This window comes from Dreissena polymorpha, chromosome 13 (assembly GCF_020536995.1).
Source record: "Dreissena polymorpha isolate Duluth1 chromosome 13, UMN_Dpol_1.0, whole genome shotgun sequence".
In the NCBI taxonomy this organism is placed as follows: Eukaryota; Metazoa; Mollusca; class Bivalvia; order Myida; family Dreissenidae; genus Dreissena; species Dreissena polymorpha.
Genome location: NC_068367.1, coordinates 58,686,436 through 58,706,921, shown reverse-complemented (window position 1 = coordinate 58,706,921; position 20,486 = coordinate 58,686,436). Strand labels below are relative to the sequence as shown.

The window sequence follows — 20,486 nt, the reverse complement described above, 5'->3', positions numbered from 1 at the left end:
TTGGTTTATTTGATTTTTTGCTCCCAAATACTTTAAAATTGAAAACTAAGTGTTTTCAAGCTGTCAATATTATATTTACCTAAGTTCAAGCCATATAGCTGCAAAGGGAAACTAACTAAATGTTGCATTTTCCCCCCTAAAAAAAAAAAAAGTTTTGTTTTTTTTTACCTTAAATTGGGAATTTTTTGGACAGCAATTGAGAAATTTGTAGTTTTTTCGTAATTGGGAAAGTGCTGTTTACCGGTACTTTATAAAGAAGGAAAAACATTGCTGGCTATGTGCAAACAGCATAAAACCAGAACAGCCTGCGAGTAACTAAAAGGTTTGAACTCGGTTGCGTGGAAATGAAAGGTCTCTTGAGAAAATTCTTTAAACTTTTATGTTGACAAATGAAAAACTATTCAAATATTTCAGCATAAATGCAGACATGACCGTTTTTCCTTGAATGATTAAGATGGCTCTGTTTTGTAAATTCGTTGGATTTCAATCCTTTTTTTTTGCTCGGCAAATTCTTAAAATAACTGTGATGCTTCTGCTTGGATAGACACAGCCACTTTTAAATAATGGCGGAACATGCGACATTTGATTAGATATTTAACTTGAATCCACTAAGCTGAGTATAGATTGAAGATAATTGCCAGTTTATTGTTGTGTTACAATGCTGTCCATTTGATATATCTTTTCAATAATGGGTGTGAAATACCCAAGAGGATTGGATTTAAGAAATTCTAGCTTACAATTAACTTTAATTTTGAGTTTATTACAATACAGTGGTGGGTGAAATTCTGAAATAATTTATTACTTTACTGCTAGTGGGAAGGGAAGCAAGGTTTTGTTGATCTGTTGAGAGGACAGGCTTGCATGTATGAAATTAAATCTTTAAACAGACTATGTGTATTTAGAACTGTCTGCTCTATTGCATTGTATTGGACCTAATTGGTTGTTGTGGTTATAATTAGAGAGCGTTTAAGTTCAGTAATTGAAATGTACAACAGTTGAATATGACACTTAATTGTGTACTGTATCAACAGAAAGGAGAACTGAAGTTAAACTTTGTTGAGATAGAGGAAAGCATTTTGGATACACATGCATAAGCAGCATAGTTGTCACCCATGCTTGAATGAATTACGGAATAGACACATGTACTTCCGTCTTTGTCAATGGGCCCAGTCTGTTCAAAGAAAGGAGATTGTGCTGTGACAGTTTTTGGTATCAATAGTGTTCTGGGTAGTAAAATGGTGTATGTGTAATATAAGCAAAGAAATGTTTTCAAGAAAAAAGGAACATCTGTCTTCTGGGCTAAATGAATTAATCCCAACAGAAGACACAGACAAGATGGATAAAGTGGGAAAAAACAGTGTTGAACCTGTTACGTCGAAAGCTTTACATGCCTTATTAGAAATCAAAGATAATCACCACATGCATGATCCTCATGTGGAAGAAACAAACGTAGAAGAGTTACGGAAATCGCAAAGGGTAATTATGACTTTTATTATACGTTTTTTTTCACATTTTCTTTTCAGTATCCCAATGATGGACCTTCTGGTAAAAATTGCAAGTTCCAGCAAACTGAATCCGGCTGCGCACACTTTGGTAGTACTTACAGGAGATAAGTGGAAGCAAATTGACTTCAAAGCTAACAAGACCATAGGTCTGTTAGCAAACGAGGACCGCTCCGTTTCGGTTCAGGTCGTCAAAAAGCAAAAAGAGGAGAAAGTGAAACTGAAAACAGCCAATCAGCCGTTTGAGGTAACGCATTTACATCGACTGAATGTAGTTAGATCATTATAGTGGTATTTGATGATGTCACTCCCATATTATGGCATCACTTGTTGTTGTTGTTGTTTTTTGGCATCATCCATCACATTTTTTATGACATCATTTTTATTAGATCACGTCATTTCTCAATTATGACATCAGTGGGTATTGATGGTATCAATAAATTAAAATGAATACAAGTTTTAAAATCCATCCTTATACTTTTATAAAACATAATTTAAATACATATATGACATCATGAAGTCACTGCCAAATACATGTAATGAAATTACAATCACTTCATTATTGTTTTTGTCACACCAAAATTGTGACATCTCTGACTTTTTAAGTTAAGGCATCCATTTTTATGAAACCTATAACCTCTGCTACTTCATACTAATAGTGACACAATTATTCACTGGATGATGTCACTTCAGGACAAAATCATAAACCACGATTTATAGCGTATTTAAGTGTAAGTTAATAATTAATACCATGATTATAACCAGAGGGCGTAATCATGTGATAGTCAAGATGGCAACGTCCATGCGGAGACAGGTGCCTTTCATTGTTTTATACCATTTATTACTTGTATCAATTTTTAAAATGCGGCTCACTCTCCAGCCATATCAGCATGAAAGTTCTTACCTTTATGTTGTATTAATATTTGCTCTATATCGCAACTCAACTCGCTGGGATGACCTAATTCCAGCTCTACTAAGAAAATTGGCAGCGAGTTAAGTTGAGATATATAGGGAATGTTAATACGCAATAAACACTTATCACTTTCTTACTGATATTACTGGGAAGTGAGCATCATTAAAAAATTAGCAAAAGTAATAAAGGGTATAAAACCTGTCTTGGCATGGACATCGCCATCTTGACTATCATGTGATTACCCCCTCTTGATAACATATTTAAGTGTTGGTTAAAGGGGCCTTTTCACAGATTTTGGCATGTTTTGAAGTTTGTCATTAAATGCTTTATATTGATAAATGTTAACATTAAATTTTAAAAGCTCCAGTAAAAAATCAAAAATAAAATTTTAAAAAAGGAAAAAAAAGTAGCCCGCAGCAGGGCTCGAACCAGTGACCCCCGGAATCCTGAAGTAAATACGCATTAGCCAACTGAGCTATCCTGCCAAGCATACCTAAAATGCGTATTTTATACGTTATATAAGCAATCTTCGTAGTTTCACAAATTTAAATGACAACAACAGAACTCTGCAAATTATTCAATAGTTTCGCTTGCAACGCTTTATAATTTTTAGGTTTTAAATCGTCAAAAGATGCATATAATGGCTATATTAGACCATGGCAAATGTTCAGTAAAACTGTTTCCTCACAAATATCATAACTGAACAAAAAATTTGCGAATCTGAAAGTAACTTTTTTCAATTTTGTCAATTTACCAAACCGTGAAAAGATCCCTTTAATGTTGATTACTTGATGGTTTGATTGAAGGCTTTTGTGCATGAATCTCTGAATGTCTCAAGAAATAATCTCTAAATGTCTAAAGACATAATCTCTAAAGGTCTCAATACATAATCTCTAAATGTCTCATTGAGACATAATTTCTAAATGCCTCAATACCTAATCTGTAAATGTCTCAATACATAATCTCTAAATGTCTCAACACATAATCTCTAAATGTCTTAACACATAATCTCTAAATGTCTCAATACATAATCTCTAAATGTCTCAACACATAATCTCTAAATGTCTCAATACATAATCTCTAAATGTCTCAATACATAATCTCTAAATGTCTCAATACATAATAATGTAAATGCCTCAACACATAATCTCTTAATGTCTCATTACATAATCTGTAAATGTCTCAATTCATAATCTGTAAATGTATCAAGACATAATCTCTAAATATCTCCAAACATAATCTCTAAATGTCTCGAGACATAATCTCTAAATGTCTTGAGACATATTCTCAAATTGTCTCAAGGAGTAAAGATTAAACAATGGCTTTCTTGAAATTGCAGAATTGTTAATGTACATATAAATAATTCATATTGCCTTTAATTAGGTTTCTTTTTCCTATAATCTATTTGATGTTTTATTATAGATTTAGCAATATGTAATTTCTTGAAAATTACTTGAATGAATTCATAAAGTTTCAGCAATGCTATATGATATGTTTAACTTCTTGCCTTATAAAACCTTATGCCTAATTTTCAAGGCATCTTATTTCATGCATACAGTTTATGATTCTCCTTTATTATTTGGTGTAATAAAAGGTTCTTTATTGCATGTTGCAAGGTGATGAAAGAAATCATGCAGCATAAAGTGCAGCTTAAATGGATCGCTCAAGTTTTATTGCTACAAACAGTATCAAATGCATTTGTTGCCTGTGATTATCATTACAATAAGAATATTTTGAAGTGGGAAAGATTTCATGGAAACTGATAATTGCTTTTAACTAAATGGAGTGCCCAATATATATATATTATTAAGTGGCATAGATACTTAACCCTTTCAGTGCGGGAACCGAATTTTAAAGGCCTTTGCAAACAGTTTGGATCCAGATGAGACGCCACAGAACGTGGTGTCTCATCAGGATCCAAACTGTTTGCTATTCTGATAGTATTCTTTGAAAAAAATAGAAGAAAATGCTAATTTTATAAATTAAGCAGACAACATTTTAGCAGACGACAAATTTCCCAGCATGCAAAGGGTTAAGCAACAGAACATACTCTTTACATAAAACACTGTATGACTGTGGAGTGTTAAACAGAGAAAATCTTTTCATGTGCAATAAACATTAAATGTTTAATTGTAAACTTGTTCAATGTCATATGTGTCAAACTGATAATAATCTTTTCATGTAAATTTGTAATTGTAAACTTCTTTTATGTCTGAATAGACTTATTAACAGATCGATCATAGCCAAAAATAAATCAGTGATCATGAAAGTGATTAATGCTTTCAGTTGTGTGACGTTCTCATGATACATTCAATGCATGACATATTACTGAAATATATATGTGGACATAAAAAAAAATTGATTTTTTTATGATAATTAATAATACAAACATGCACTAACTATACTCTTTTAACCCTTTCAGTGCGGGAACCGAATTTTAAAGGCCTTTGCAAACAGTTTGGATCCAGATGAGACGTCACAGAACGTGGCGTCTCATCAGGATCCAAACTGTTTGCTATTCTGATAGTATTCTTTCAAAAAAATCGAAGAAAATGCTAATTTTAGAAATTCAGCAGACGACATTTAAGCAGACGACAAATTTCCCAGCATGCAAAGGGTTAAGTCTAGACATTTTGTTCATGTGCATAGTATTATGATTACACCATTTAGGTGTGATCAATAATTTATATTATTATAATATTACAGTTTTAACATGATATATGTTAACAAAATATTTTTAACATTCCTTACCTTAACCTAGGCTATAAAACGCCATGGTCAGAGCTCCAGATAAGGGCCGTACAGCCGTAAATACGCCTTTTTCATGAAGATTTACGCATTTATTTTTATAAACTGGACGTACAATTACGACTTTAATATCCATTTTACGCATTTACGAAAAATGTCTGGCCGTACCGATTCGTCTGCGTCAGTGCGGCGTGATTTGTTGGTCTCTAACCTAACGCGCTTTTTGTTAATTAAAATTACCAAAAAGGTGTAGACTGGGTTCAAATATTATTGTCCGTTCTGTCGCGTGATTGCCTGCAACTTGTAAGTCCATCAAAAACAATATGCCTGCGCGCAATCGAATGCCGGCTTTACCGAAAGCGGTTCAAAACAACACTTTGTTGTCATATAATGACTACATACGGTGTCGTCTAACCATCCTGACATTAAATCTGTAAACCCAGAAAAAGACATTGTCACCCCGATATTAAACGAATTTATTGCATAGGTGGCTTAAAACGTTAGAAAACACGATGGAAACGGATGAGACAGTGAAATAAGTATTCATTTACTTAGCTTACTAGTTGGCTTGTGTTTTCTTGTCAAGAAAAATGAAGAAATAGTATAACTCATGAGTTTTAATTTGTAGTTAGGTTTGCATCATTATTCAGAATGGAAAACCTAATACAGTAACTGTTTAAGAACTACATATATTAATTATAATTGCTGCAAATGTTTCTGTAAAGTCAGTTATACACCCTTCAATATCCAAGAACACGGGTAGTACAGTACTACCTGTATTTTTGGATATGGTAGTACAGGTACTAATTGATTTCAAGCGTTACTCCTTTTCTTTCTGTCAGTGGCAGTACCGTTACTAATTTCACAAATCCTTATCTGGAGCTCTGCATGGTTCAATAAAAGTATTTTGGAAGTCTCTTATGTAGATGTCTTGTGAAACATATGTAATCCTTTGATCTATGAGCATTAAAGGGAGCATCATAAAATCATAGTAAAACTTGGAATGAAGAAATCCCCAGCAGATGTTATGGACATTGTTGTAATAGACTGCCCCTCCCCCTCCCTCTTCATGTAAAGCAAAGAGACCTTCATACTTGGGTCAAATTATTTCCCTGGGTGTTTTGTGAAGTGTTTATCTTAGCGAAATATAAATAAGATCTATTATTTGCTCTAAGGTACAGTAAATCATAACTGTTGCCAAAATATTTTATGCAAAGTTTGCATTTCTAAATGTATCCTTGTTCTGAATGAAATAATAAATTGTGTCCGTACCAAAGTAACTTGCTAAGTATACTTATCATTGGTGTTCACTTATTAATTTTGCAATTAAGTTTGAAATTTTCTATAATTTTTTTACATTATCAGGGTTTTTTTTTTTTTTTAAGGCAATCAAATATTATAATAGGTAAAAATAATTGCAAATTATAACATGTTTAAATAATGACAGATATTGTATATCAAACATACGTGAGGAAATATAACACACTGTTTTGTGTTTCCAAAAATAATCTTATTACGTAATCTTATTTTTTGTCTTTCAAATAATAACAAAAGATTTAGAAGCCATATTAAAGCATGTGAAGAAGTCTGCAGATCTTTATGGCTGATCCCTTTCTTATAATCCAAGATTAAAAACAATTTTACAAAATCATTTATGCCTATAACGAAATGTTCGGCTATACAGATTTTGGATCTGTGTGTATTTCTTATGTCATTATAATATTCAGACATTTATGTTGAAATCATGCCCTAAAAATATTGAGAGAAAGAATTACACCTTTGAAGATTTATTTTTCAAACGACGAAAAAAGTGATGAAATAAGTTATATTATCAATTTATATATATATAGTTAAACTTTCCATGACAAATGAATAATGGTATAAACCCTTTGTAGGATTCCTGTTTACAAGCACATCTTAACCCTTTGCATGCTGGGTAATTTGTCTTCTGCTAAAATGTCGTCTGCTGAATTTCTAAAATTAGCATTTTCTTCGATTTTTTTCAAAGAATACTATCAGAATAGCAAACAGTTTGGATCCTGATGAGACGCCTTCAAAATTCGGTTCCCGCACTGAAAGGGTTAAAAGCAGTGTCCCACCCCCACCCTTAAATGACTAGTGACAAGGTCAAAGTAACACCCCCTTTTTATTGCAGTCTGAAAAAAATGACAGTAATTGCTTTGTATGTGATGTAATGGTAACAATGGTCTTGACAGAGTGACATATTTTGCTTGTTGTTCCTTGAGATATTTTCACCTTTGGTATGTATTGGCTTCTGGGCAAAAATGTTATGGATTCTGTTGTTGTAAAATGTTTGTTTGACAAACTACTTTAATGATAAGCTTTAATCTGTGCACATTTTGCTGTAAGGTTCCTTTGAGATTTTAGGTGTTACATTGCTGTGCATGGTTATTGGTAATAATCTTAGTGATTTGAAGCTTAAATGGGTGGATCATTTGTCCTTGGGTAAGTCCATTATGTTGAATTATTATTGATATTTTTTTCCATTTATATTTACAATTGTACTATCAATTATTATGTTCTGAAGTAATGCATTTGATTTGCTATTGGCTTTGGGTAAATAATGTGTTTAAAAGACACCTTTGGCTTAATAATGTGTGTAAATTAACTAATTGGTTATAAAAACACTTTCAAATGAATTTTATTTTGTTGCATGAGAATTATTCACTTCATTGAATAACACATTGTAACTCAAATAAATGTGTAAATGCACTTTATAGAATAATGTAAATAATTAAATAAATGGATTTAAACTGTCAAGACTCAAGACTATAGGAATGTTATTGGGATATTTTTGCCCAAATATAACCAGATATGTCCCTTCTTCATTACATATTTCATTGAGAGATGTATTAAATTTCAAGTTTTTAGCACTTCAGCCCTCAACCGTAACCATTATTATCATTCTGCCTTTAAATTGATGTGCCACCCGACTTTATTTTTATGTAGTTAAGTCTGGATTTCTTCTTTCTATATGAATATTAGGAATACACTGTTTTTTTAAGTAAACAGGCTTTTGTGTTAGAGGTTAGTGTTTTGAGATGGGGGTATTTGGCATTTATGTATTTGGAATAGTATTGATTTTATGAAATGGAAATTTCATGAAGTAAGGAACACTTTGAAAATAGAATTCACAGACAAAAGGTCAGTAAACCTTAAGTATTTTTTACCATTAGACGAGCTGCATGGTTATAATATTTCCAATGTATTTATTTAACGAATATTTATTATTATTTCAGTTCCTTGGTATATTTAAATATTTCTAAATGAGCTATTTGTATATGTATATATTATAACATTGGGACATTAATTATTACATTGGGAAAACTGATTGTTGTTGTAGGTCACCATGACGTACAAGTGGATTAATTAAGCCTGTGAAATTCATTTCAAACACGGAGCCCATTCCAAATAAAGCTTGATGAATGTGTGTAAACTATCATCCCAGATTAGCCAGTGCTGTCTGCATAGGCTAATCAGGGACAATACTTTTTTTATGAAGTTTTTTGTTCAAAGAATGTCCTATCTACACAAAAATCCAGTCTAGGTAGAATTAGTGTCATTCTTTATCTGGGAGGGTAACTTTACACACTTGCTTTAACCCTTTGAATGCTGGGAAATTTGTCTTCTGCTAAATGTTGTCTGCTGAATTTCTAAAATTAGCATTTTCTTCGATTTTTTTCAAAGAATACTATCAGAATAGCAAACAGTTTGGATCCTGATGAGACGCCACATTCTGTGGCGTCTCATCTGGATCCAAACTGTTTGCAAAGGCCTATAAAATTCGGTTCCTGCACTGAAAGGGTTAAGCCCTGATTTTCCAGTGTGCAGCTAAAATATTTCATTTAATCATAAAATTCTTAAAACATAAAATACTGGAAATTAATGCTTTGATCCAAAATTAATTCCAACTAAATTGTATTCCTCTTCAAAAGGAATTGAAGTAAGTTGTTAAGTCACTTCAAGACTTGTCTGTGTCCCTTTGAGAAGCTATTTGCGTCTCAGGTCTGATTAACTCAAAAACGTCCAATTATGAACTTGCCTAAAAAACAATGACCTTGTCCCAGGCAGTGTTCTAGCAAGTTCTAGCAGGTGTCTTAAGATTGTAAAACTTCATAGAACCATTCAAAGCTACAATAAAACAAGCTTAAGCATCAGTAATAAGTTAAGCATCTTGTCTGTTTCATTTTCACAGCAAAAACAGTGGCGCAAACTTTTGTATTGTCTCATAACTCATAAGAGTGCATACTGTCGATTGTAATGGAAGAAAAATGGACATATTAATTCAGGTTTTACTCGGCAAAGAAGATGGAGTGCTTTGAAGAGGATTATGAATTCCCATTCATCAGCATTAGTTTCATGTTCTGCTGATTTGTTTGCAATCGGTTTATGAAATCTAAAAAAATCAGGGGGAAGTCTCTAAAGCAACCAAGGGAAGTAACTTGTACTGAGTATTATCACCAGGCGGCAGGAGTTGTATTTCTTTTTAACCAGGTTTTCCGAAGGAAAAAACTGGTTATTAGATTGGCGAATGCGGGCGGGCTGGCTGGCTGGCTGGCGGGCTGGCTGGCTGGCTGGCGGGCTGGCGGAATAAGCTTGTCCGGGCCATAACTATGTCGTTCATTGTCAGATTTAAAAATCATTTGGCACATTTGTTCACCATCATTGGACGGTGTGTCGCGCGAAATAATTACGTTGATATCTCCAAGGTCAAGGTCACACTTTGAGTTCAAAGGTCAAAAATGGCCATAAATGAGCTTGTCCGAGCCATAACTATGTCGTTCATCGTCAGATTTTAAAATCATTTGGCACATTTGTTCACCATCATTGGACGGTGTGTCGCGCGAAATAATTACGTCGATATCTCCAAGGTCAAGGTCACACTTTGAGTTCAAAGGTCAAAAATGGCCATAAATGAGCTTGTCCTGGCCATAACTATGTCATTCATTGTGAGATTTTAAAATCATTTGGCACATTTGTTCACCATCATGGGACGGTGTGTCCCACGAAAGACATGTCAATATCTCCAATGTCAAGGTCGCCACGACTAAAAATAGATTTAAAAAAAAAAAAAAAACTTACAAAGGGGGTTAATTTTTTTTGGTCATTTCAAAAGTTCAGTTTGAGTTTTCTCCCTTTATCAGATTTTTTTTTCACAATGAAAACCTGGTTTTGTGACAATTTTGTCCCTTGTTTTGCTATTGTTGCATTGGTTGATTTTAAAATATCTCCTTGATGCTTAGTAATTGTGACATTATCTCAACTAATAATCTTAATAAAAAAATGATCACATTTTAATTTATTAAATTGTTTTGCCAATGGGAGAGTGCAAAATGTGATGGAAAGAAATTATACACAATTGGGGATAATGAGAACTAGAGAAAACAAGAGCTGTCACCATATGATGACATATGCCCCCTATAAATGCTTTGATAGAAGTTATGAGCATTTTTCGAAACATAAACGCAGATTACTTAACCTAAACGCGGACCCTAAGTTCAAGGTCAAGGTTACAGGGGTCAAAATTTTTGTGCTAATGGAAAGGCCTTGTCCATATACAAATGCATACCAAATATGAAGGTTATATCTCAAGGGACATAGAAGTTATGAGCATTTTTCGAAACCTAAACGCAGATTTCGAAACCTAAACGTGGACCCTAAGTTAAAGGTCAAGGTCACAGGGGTCAAAATTTGTGTGCGTATGGAAAAGTCTTGTCCATATACACATGCATACCAAATATAAAGGTTATATCTCAAGGGACATAGAAGTTATGAGCATTTTTGAAACCTAAACGCAGATTTTGAAACCTAAAGGCAGACCCTAAGTTCAAGGTAAAGGTCACAGGGGTCAAAATTTGCGTGTGTATAGAAAGGCCTTGTCCATATACCCATGCATACCAAATATGAAGGTTATATCTCAAGGGACATAGAAGTTATGAGCATTTTTCGAAACCTCAACGCAGATTTCGAAACCTAAATGCGGACCCTAAGTTCAACGTCAAGGTCACAGGGGTCAAAAATTGTGTGAGTATGGAAAGGCCTTGTCTATATACACATGCATATCAAATATGAAGGTTATATCTCAAGGGACATAGAAGTTATGAGCATTTTGAGAAACATAAACGCAAAGTGTGACAGAAGGACAGATGGACGGATGGACAGTCCGATCACTATATGCCCTCTTTCTGGGGCATAAAAAAAATAAAACATATCCAAATAAGATTGATATTTCATATAAACATGACAGATATTAATTGTCGTTTTCATTTCATAGAAAAAGTGTTATTGAACTGGACCCCTGGTCTAATATCTGTTAGCAAACTTCAAAGCAACAGCGCTTGTTTGTTCTGAATTATTTATAATCAGTGGATCTAATGATGAATATTGCTTTTGGATGGTGTATGGAGCAGAAAACAAGGGACCTAGTACAGAAAAGTACCATAGAGCACTGGTAATTAATTTTTTCTGGCAAGTCTTGATCAGTTGATGTTTTTAAATTGTCTATGGAGTTGTGGGCTGTTTAGAGTTTTAAAAAAATGTTACTATATGGATAATTTAATGCAAAACCTTTATTTGTTTCATACATTGAAAATTACCAGTGAAAACTTATGGATACTGTGAAATGACGTTCTTTTCACGATGTTACGACATCATTATTTCAGCATAAATACCAAAAACAATCATTTGAAAGCATATAATAAAAATAAAACTTGCTGGATTTGGTGAAAGATCGATATTAATACACATGTGATGCATAGAAAACATATATTTTCTATAATCAATTGTGAATTAAAATTGATATTATTCCACCAAATCCAACAAATATCCTCTATTTATTCAAGTTTCTGTTTGTCACAGAGTGATAATTGTACTTTTGGTGGATTGTTTGTACATACAGAGGCCTTACATCCTTTATTGAATGCTTATTATAATGTAGCTGGCAAATAATCTTGATATATAGCGTGCTAACAACTGTCATTTGGTGCTAATTATTGATACAATATTGTGAAGCGATATGACTATGGAAAACTACAATGCCTTCAAGCTCTTTAAAGTAGTAACGCCTTGTCATTCCTTGTCATTTGCCAATACTATGTATTGATTTTATCGACTTTAAATCAGTCAAGCTTTTGAAGAAGCCTGGCAGTATCTCTTTGAGTTTTTTCCTCCACAAGTTTGCTTCTTGCTATAATGTAAACACTGCATTCAGTAACAAAACTTTATTGACAAAAATGTTGAACACATTTTTGACGATATAGTTTAACACCTTTTATTTACATTTATTAGCGCTGTGTGATTATTACCTCAATAACATGATGGTTCAACGCAAAGCTGCTGTTTCTACCGCAATAATTCTATTTCATTTACAATATTTGTACGCTTAACCTTTAAACATGAGAAGATAACATTTTTAAAGGAAATGCGGAGGAAAAGAGACAAAGGGTTAAAATGCAGAGAACAAGAAACAAAGTGACAAAGTGTTAAAAAAAAGAGAAAAAGCAAAAAAAATAAAACTGATATCATTCACAGTTTTGTTCCTCCTTATGACAAAAAATGGATTGCAACATTTAATTGTTTTAACCCTTTCAGTGCGGGAACCGGATTTTAAAGGCCTTTGCAAACAGTTTGGATCCAGATGAGACGCCACAAAACGTGGCGTCTCATCAGGATCCAAACTGTTTGCTGTTCTGATAGTATTCTTTGAAAAAAATCGAAGAAAATGCTAATTTTAGAAATTCTGCAGACGACATTTTAGCAGACGACAAATTTCCCAGCATGCAAAGGGTTAAATTAAAAAAATTATTTATGATCATTAATCTTGTACTAAGAGAAGTTTTCACACTTTAACAATATTCACAGTTTGTGCTGGGTCGACAGACAGGCATAATTGATAAAGAAATTAATATTCCAATGTAGGTATTGTCAAATTGAAAGCATGACCTCGAAATAGATTAGGTCAATTACCATGTCTGCTATTGACAGTAGATTTTCCTGTCCATTTATAATTCAACAGTTTTGAACTCCAGTAAGGTGTATTGGGCTAGTTATCTGATAATCTTTTGAAAGGCTGTTCAGAGTATAAAATGGATTGTGTGTTGAGAACATATTTAAAATAAGTAGTATCATACATTACCTGTGTTAGAGCTGTATACATAGTATGATTTAATAATTCCATAAAGCTGGCTAGAACTGAAAGAAATAGATATTGGGTAACATGGAATAATACCATTGTTTGAAGAAGTGTACAAACAAATCAATGATTTGATTAACATGAAATGGAATTGCTATAAATGTGTGGATTATCAACAGGTGGGGAAAATCTGGAAAGGAATTTCACAGTTTGTAAACTCCACTTTTGTCAACTGCTGAGCAAACTGTAGATAAGAGGTGGGGGAACCAGATAACTACTTAAAGAAGTTGTTGATTGTTTATTTTGTTCTAAGAGAAGTGTTTACGCTTTAACGGTATTCACATTTTGTGCTAGTAAGTTGACATCCTAGAATATATATATAATTGACGAAGAAATTTATTCCATCCAAAGTACGTATTGTGTAATTGAAAGCATGACTTCGAAATAGATTAGGTCAAGTGCCATGTCTGAAACTATTGACAGTAGATTTTCCTGTCCATTTATAATTCAATAGTTTTAAACTGTAGTGGGTGTGCAACTTGTGATAATCTATCGAAAGGGTCTTCAGTGTATAAAATGGCAGTGTGTTGTGAGAACAGTGTGTTGTGAGAACATATTTAAGAATAAGAAGTGTCATTCCGTTACAGGTATTAGAGCAGTGTAAATTCTATAAGCTAGCCAAAACAGACAGTAGTACTATAGTATTGGGTAACCTTAAATAATACCATTGTTTGAATAAGTGTACAAACAAATCTATGATTTGATTAACATGAAATGGAATTGCTATCAATGTTTGGATTATAAACAGGTGGTTTAAAGATCTGGAAAGGAATTTCACAGTTTGTAAACTCCATTATTGTCAACTGTGGAGCCAACTGTAGATAAGAGGAAGGAAAGGAGATAACTATTTGTAGTAGTTCTTACAGTATGTGTGTTTTTGTGAGCCTAAAAAGCATTTTAAGTGGGGTTTATTTTAAGGGCCTGTGCATTTTTTGTGATTTTGTGCGTACAAAGCATGTAAAGTGGTGAACTTGATGTGTTTTTTTTGAGAGCATGATTTGTGCATCCGTAGAGATGTAAAAACACTTGAGAGTGTCGGAAATAACAGTGTGTTCAAATGATATATGAATGCTCAGATTAACACTGCTTTGATAGACATGTTTTCATATAAAGGTATTGTTTCAAGTGATTTAGAGTTGACTTCACCTGATTTATGGAGAATAAGGTATTTTATTAAAGAATATGTTTGAATGGTTATATGTTTAATGAAATATTATGTCACCTGATACGAAGAGTGAAATAACTAAACTTTGTATGCAAAGATATTTCGGAATCTGAACCTGCAATACCCGAAAGATGACACTTTGGATTGAACTAAGATGAGACATCATTATATATTCATACAGTGTATAAAATTATTTGACTATGAGAAGATAATTTGAAATTGATATATTTGATGGTGTGATCTTCATGTTTAAGGAAACTATTGCTAGTGAGATATTTATTGTTAAGGAAAAAATTGGCGTGTAAATTAAATAAAATACGAAGAATAGACTTGACTGACAATGAAGCTCTTTAATTCCTGGTATTTATTGAAAGTGATCTGAATAACTATATGATGTTTGTAATGATTTTCTAATTGGATGTGATCGACACAATGGATTGATTTTATTGATTGGACGGAAATTCAGACAGTATGGATTGTTGTACATGGGTAAGCGTTTTAAGCAAGAGTGTTATTGTTTTCAATGTTAATTAATAGTGTCATTTTTATGCCCCCAAAGGGTGGCATATAGTTTTTAAACTGTCCGTCAGTCTGTCCGTCCATCCGAAAACTTTAACATTGGTCATAACTTTTACAATATTGAAGATAGCAACTTGATATTTGGCATGCATGTGTATCTCATGGAGCTGCACATTTTGAGTGGTGAAAGGTCAAGGTCATCCTTCAAGGTCAAAGGTCAAATATATGGCTTCAAACAGGGGACAAAAATTCCACTCGTCTGCTCGTATTGACAAGTGAAATCTTGAAAGGACGAGTGAATTTCCCTAAAGCTATAATAATTGAATAGAATTATTTTCTTAAAGCATATCTATTCTGAAAGTATGACGAGAATGAACCGGAAATTGTAATTGTAAATTTCATACAGCAGGTGCGCGTTGTTATGCAAGACTGTGTCCCGAATAAATATTGGCTTTTTGGTGAAAACTTTGCTTGTCAATGTTGACAGGGAACCATCCGACTGCATTCACGGCAAATATTGATTTTTTAAGAATTATTTAACCGCGAAGTACGGTTTTAAAACAAGTCTGAATTTCGTCGGAAAAATGTCTGAAATACGAGCGTTTTTTCAAGGGAGGGGGGGGGGGGCGATGTTCAAACGTACGAAACGGAAAGCATTAGAAAAAAAGTAAAACACAGCAGTCTTTATTTATTTATTTTGTGTTCCTCATAAATAAAGTACAGTAAAACTGCGATAACTCGAGGAAGCACAGGACCGACATCGATGCTCGAGTAGTCGCAGGTTTTGAGTAATCCATGGTATTATTTGTTTTCACTGTCTCGGTTGATAATGCTAACTTCTGACCACAAACGCTTTATTTACATGTAAGACGGTGCTAGAAAAGAAAGGCTTTGTAAAAATCGCTAAAGGTTACAGTATAATAAACAAAACAATTATGATGATCGTAAATTCATTTAATTATTTCAACATACACACAAAACATAAATATAATCAGAAAATCTCATCAATATTCACTGTACATGTAGCATAATTATTTTTAAAAAGCACACAAGGTACGTGCATGCGAATGAAAAAAAAAACACACTGAAAACAACATAATAATTACACACTTTACATTTTATGTACATAAGTCAGACTTGTGTTGCGCAAAGTCAATGATTGAAGATTGTCGCAACCCATTAGCTTCCCGGAACTGATGGCGGAAGACGTTTCGCGATCATTATAGATTGCTGGTAATTATTTAATTATCATTAAAACTGTGTAGCTTTGATCTGCTTCTCAAAGGATGACAATTTGTAGTGTTTCTCAAACTGCAACTCACTTCACACCTAATCGAGCCTCGTTTGTCTGCTTGATTGCTTTGTTTTCACAACTCGAATATTTTTAGCACCGACCAGACAAGAAAGCGTCCTCGAATAATTGCCAGTTAATTAGGTGTGAAATGCCTTTCAAGGACCGGCACACGACCTCAAGTTATCGAAAATCGCATGTTTGAGTTATCGCGGGTATTTTTATTTAGACATTAAAGGAAAATGCTAGGGACTTTCTTTAATGCTCGAGTAATCGCCAGCTTTCGAGAAATTGCCAGCTTGAGTTATTGCAATTCTACTGTTCATTATAATTACTGCTTAATATTTCTTTTTTTATCAGCTGGCATGAATAATTGAGTAAGCAGCATTTTAGCAGTGACATAGGAAACTTTATAAGTCACATTAGCCATTTGCAATCTTTATTTCACACATATTCAAGGACAAGTGCATGTGTTTGCAGGACGAGTGAAAATTTAAATGCACTCGTCCTGCAGGATGCGTGCAGTTTAGAAATATTTTTGTCCCCTGTTCAAAGCGGCGCAGAAGGGGGCATTTTGTTTCTGACAAACACATCTCTTGTTCTTGTTGTAACTCCTATTTCTACTTAAGTGCTAATGTAATTCTAGACTGTTTTCAGGTCTCTATTGCTAAATTCAATCATCAAATTATTGTCTTGGATAAAGAATAATTTTTAAATACTATGAATATCAAATACATATACAGAAATAACATTAAACTGTATTAAATAAAATTCCAAAAATAATCATTTATTTGTACTCATGTATGAGTAAAATACTAAAAGATTGATTGTATATTAAAAAGAGACACAACTTCTTTAACAATAAGATGCACATGAATGCAAAATTGTTTATCATACCAAAACGGCATTTCTTTTTGCGTATAAGAAGTAGAGTCAATTTCATAATCCATCCACAGTTTATATATTTTACATATATTGATTCCTCCACTAATTTGATAAGTTGTTTCTGATTTCGTTGGCTGTTGTGTTACGACTTCAGAATCTGAAGTAAAATAAAGTAAAATCTTTTTAACCTTTTATTCGACAACAAAATGTAAAAATATTGCAATCTTGACTCTTTTGGAATGGCACTTTTTTCCCTGTGAAATGCATGTTTAGTGTGAAACTATTGTATCTCATGAAGAAATGATCGGCAGATAAAACAGTTCATACTCAACCCGTAATTTGTAAGTCAAAGCCTAGTACTTACAAGCTACAGCCAATTATGTCATAGCATCGCAGCTAGGTGAACAACTAAAAATGACAACAAGAGAAGTATAACTTATGAACAACTTTTTTTATATTTTTTATTCAATATCATACATTCAATGTAAACATGTATATGATCATACAACATAGTGATTGTACAAAGCAATAAAGTTCAGACATGTTATACAAGATATGCTAATATATATTTTTTTAGAGACAAAAGAAAAGAACAGAACATGAACAACTCTATACAGTAGGTTTTTCTCTGGAGCCAGTTTTTTCCATGGAATAAGAGAGAATTAGCTTGCATATCAGACAAATATTTTAATAAGTCAGACATATTTTTCACATGAGCATTAGATTCACTGTTACCAGAAGGAGGTTTTATGCATCAAAAGGAAAGAAACACACATTTTTAAACATATAAAAGTGTTTATTTACCTTATTAAGGGGTTTAGGTGCCATATATAAGTGGACATTGTCTCACCCTTGCATTCAGGAGGTTGTGGGTTTGATCTCTTCTCTGGGAGCGCTCTCGAGATCTTTTAAGAAACAAAGTACTGGCTATACCCATGAAACAGACTCACAAGTGCCTCAATAAACCAGAGGCTTTTTATGCGCGCTGTAGCTAAATATATAGCTTTAAAGTAACGGGTCTGTGTTTTTTTTTCAGATGACCTACAGATTCACCGTAAATCTGCCAGGCAATCAGAAGGAGGTGGTGCGCATCAGCCCAAAAGAGACGCTCGCTGAAGTCCGGGCAGTCGTGTGCCAGAAGAAGAATTTCGATCCCAACAACTACGTTTTCTTGCTGCCTAGCAACCCATCTCAGCCTCTTGAAGACTCCACCTGCATTGGCGATCTGAAGACCAACGAAATACGCTTTGAGTCAAAAGGTTTGAATATTTTTCTATTTACATGTTTCCTTACCCCAACTGCATATTTTATGGGCAGTGTTGCTGTAGCTTTGTGGGATTTATGCATGTAAATTTCAATGTGGTCCACCTGCATTGGGGATCTGAAGACCAACTCAATAAGCTTCGAGTCAAAACGTTGGAATATATCTCTTGAAAAAAAGGTATTGGGACTGGGAGCCTTATATATATAATTTACATGTTTATAGTACCTCCCCCCATTCACTGTTTATTTTATTGGCAGTGTATCTGTAACTTTTTGGCACATATGCATGAATATTTACGTTTATTCCCCCTCCCCCCCCCCCCCTCCACACACACACACACACACGCGCGCGCATACAAACTGTGTTTTTTTATTGTCAGTGTAGCTGTTACTTGTTGGCATTATATGCATATAATTTTCTATTAATTGTTATTCCTTATCCAATAAAGAATGGTTTGGAGTTACTCTGCAAAGGCATTAAACCATGAGGGTGTTAGCCAGATTTATTGAATGGTCATTTATCAGAACAACAAATAACAAATGATTGGTGAATAAACATATATAAATGAGAAATTTTGATACCAGAAGAATCAGAAGAATATGTTTTATGTCCCCGTTCAAAGGCAACTTCACCAATGTGTCTGGTGATTTAAAAGTTTTCTCTTAAATTTAAATCAGTATTTTCTTACTGAAAAGTGGGTTATTCAATAGGGACGTAATCATGTATGTATAGGCACACCCACATGGTAGATTCAATTTGTAACATTATATCATTACTTTGGAATATGTTTAAACCCATAATCAGTCATGTATGCTTCACATTAATTTATTGTCATTGATCTGTTAAGAGTGTGTGATTGGTTTTTCATACCTATTACTGATCTAAATAAGTGCGCGGAATTTACTTTATCCTGGACAAAGAAACATACACAGTAAAGAAGACACTAAAAAAGTCATTGCAAATCTTTGAATATGGAAAATGCTGTATGAAGCAAAGTTCAACATATGAGTTGACTTGTTTCAATCCATATTGGGCTTTCATATGTTGATGTACATTCATTTAAAAACAGATTACTGTATTTAGCCATATATAATGTGCAACCTATTTGTTTAAATGCCAAAATGGAGAACAAAAGATTTCAAGACAAGAAAATTTGCTAATCTGACCAAAAGAGGCTGCCATTTTAACATTGTGCAATCAATCAATCATTGTCATTGGAAAGCTTTATTAGAAGGAAGTGTGTATATGATCAGGAGCACAGGTTGCATATCACTATATTTAGCAATTTTTATACATTCTCTCATGAATATGGGGGCGCCAAAAAAGGGCCGTTGTCATCATTGTGATGTTTTTGTCGATATCTACAGTTGTCTGCTGTCATTGTTGGAGGCCTGAAAACCTTCGAATTCTTCATCATCACCGTCGCTTTAAAAAAACAATGTAAAGATATATGGAAGAGACAATTCCAAGATTTCTTCCTGCACTTTTGTACAGAAGATGGCAAATGAATGTTTAATACAACACTGTTGAACATTCAATATTTATACACACTGAGTTGCAATTGCATATTTTCACGTTCTCTAGTGTCATTACGTGTCTCAAATGCCAATAAGTGTTTTAAATATCTCAACAAGTCATGGCAAAAATTGCTCAACGATATCTGTCTATTAAGATCGATGTGCAGACACCCTGTTTACACCTCCTGTTTACATCTGCGGTTACACGCAAAAAAGACCTGAATCACACTTATGTTTACCTACTATTTGTTATGTCGACAACAGCCAAAACAAAAGCTGTCAATGAAGAAGTATACAAATAACGAAATTTTTAAAAATAATTTATTCAAATTTTTTTGCAAAAGCTGTTGCTATTCCGTTCATACCTACATTTACCCGCTATTAGTTGTTATGACAACAGCCCCTTCAGTCTGTAAGATTATTGGGTGTAGTTTTCTGGATAAAAAAAAATGGGGGCTGCAGTGTGTATT

General features: G+C 33.6%; 2 protein-coding genes across 17 annotated transcripts in view; both read left to right on the top strand.

Annotated features, from left to right (window-relative positions):
* LOC127854821 (secernin-3-like) overlaps positions 1–20,486 on the top strand; it is a 204,174-nt gene that overhangs the window by 101,519 nt on the left and 82,169 nt on the right. The window lies entirely within an intron of this gene.
* LOC127854813 (uncharacterized) overlaps positions 1–20,486 on the top strand; it is a 150,960-nt gene that overhangs the window by 101,702 nt on the left and 28,772 nt on the right. For 14 of the 16 annotated variants that reach the window (XM_052389874.1, XM_052389872.1, XM_052389876.1 and 11 more), the window contains 2 exons: positions 1,524–1,749; positions 18,272–18,494. In XM_052389874.1, the coding sequence (XP_052245834.1) occupies positions 1,524–1,749; positions 18,272–18,494 (449 nt within the window). Of the gene's footprint in view, positions 1–803; positions 1,477–1,523; positions 1,750–14,896; positions 15,030–18,271; positions 18,495–20,486 lie in introns of those variants that run through there. The other 2 variants (XM_052389878.1, XM_052389879.1) reach the window with 2 other exon arrangements.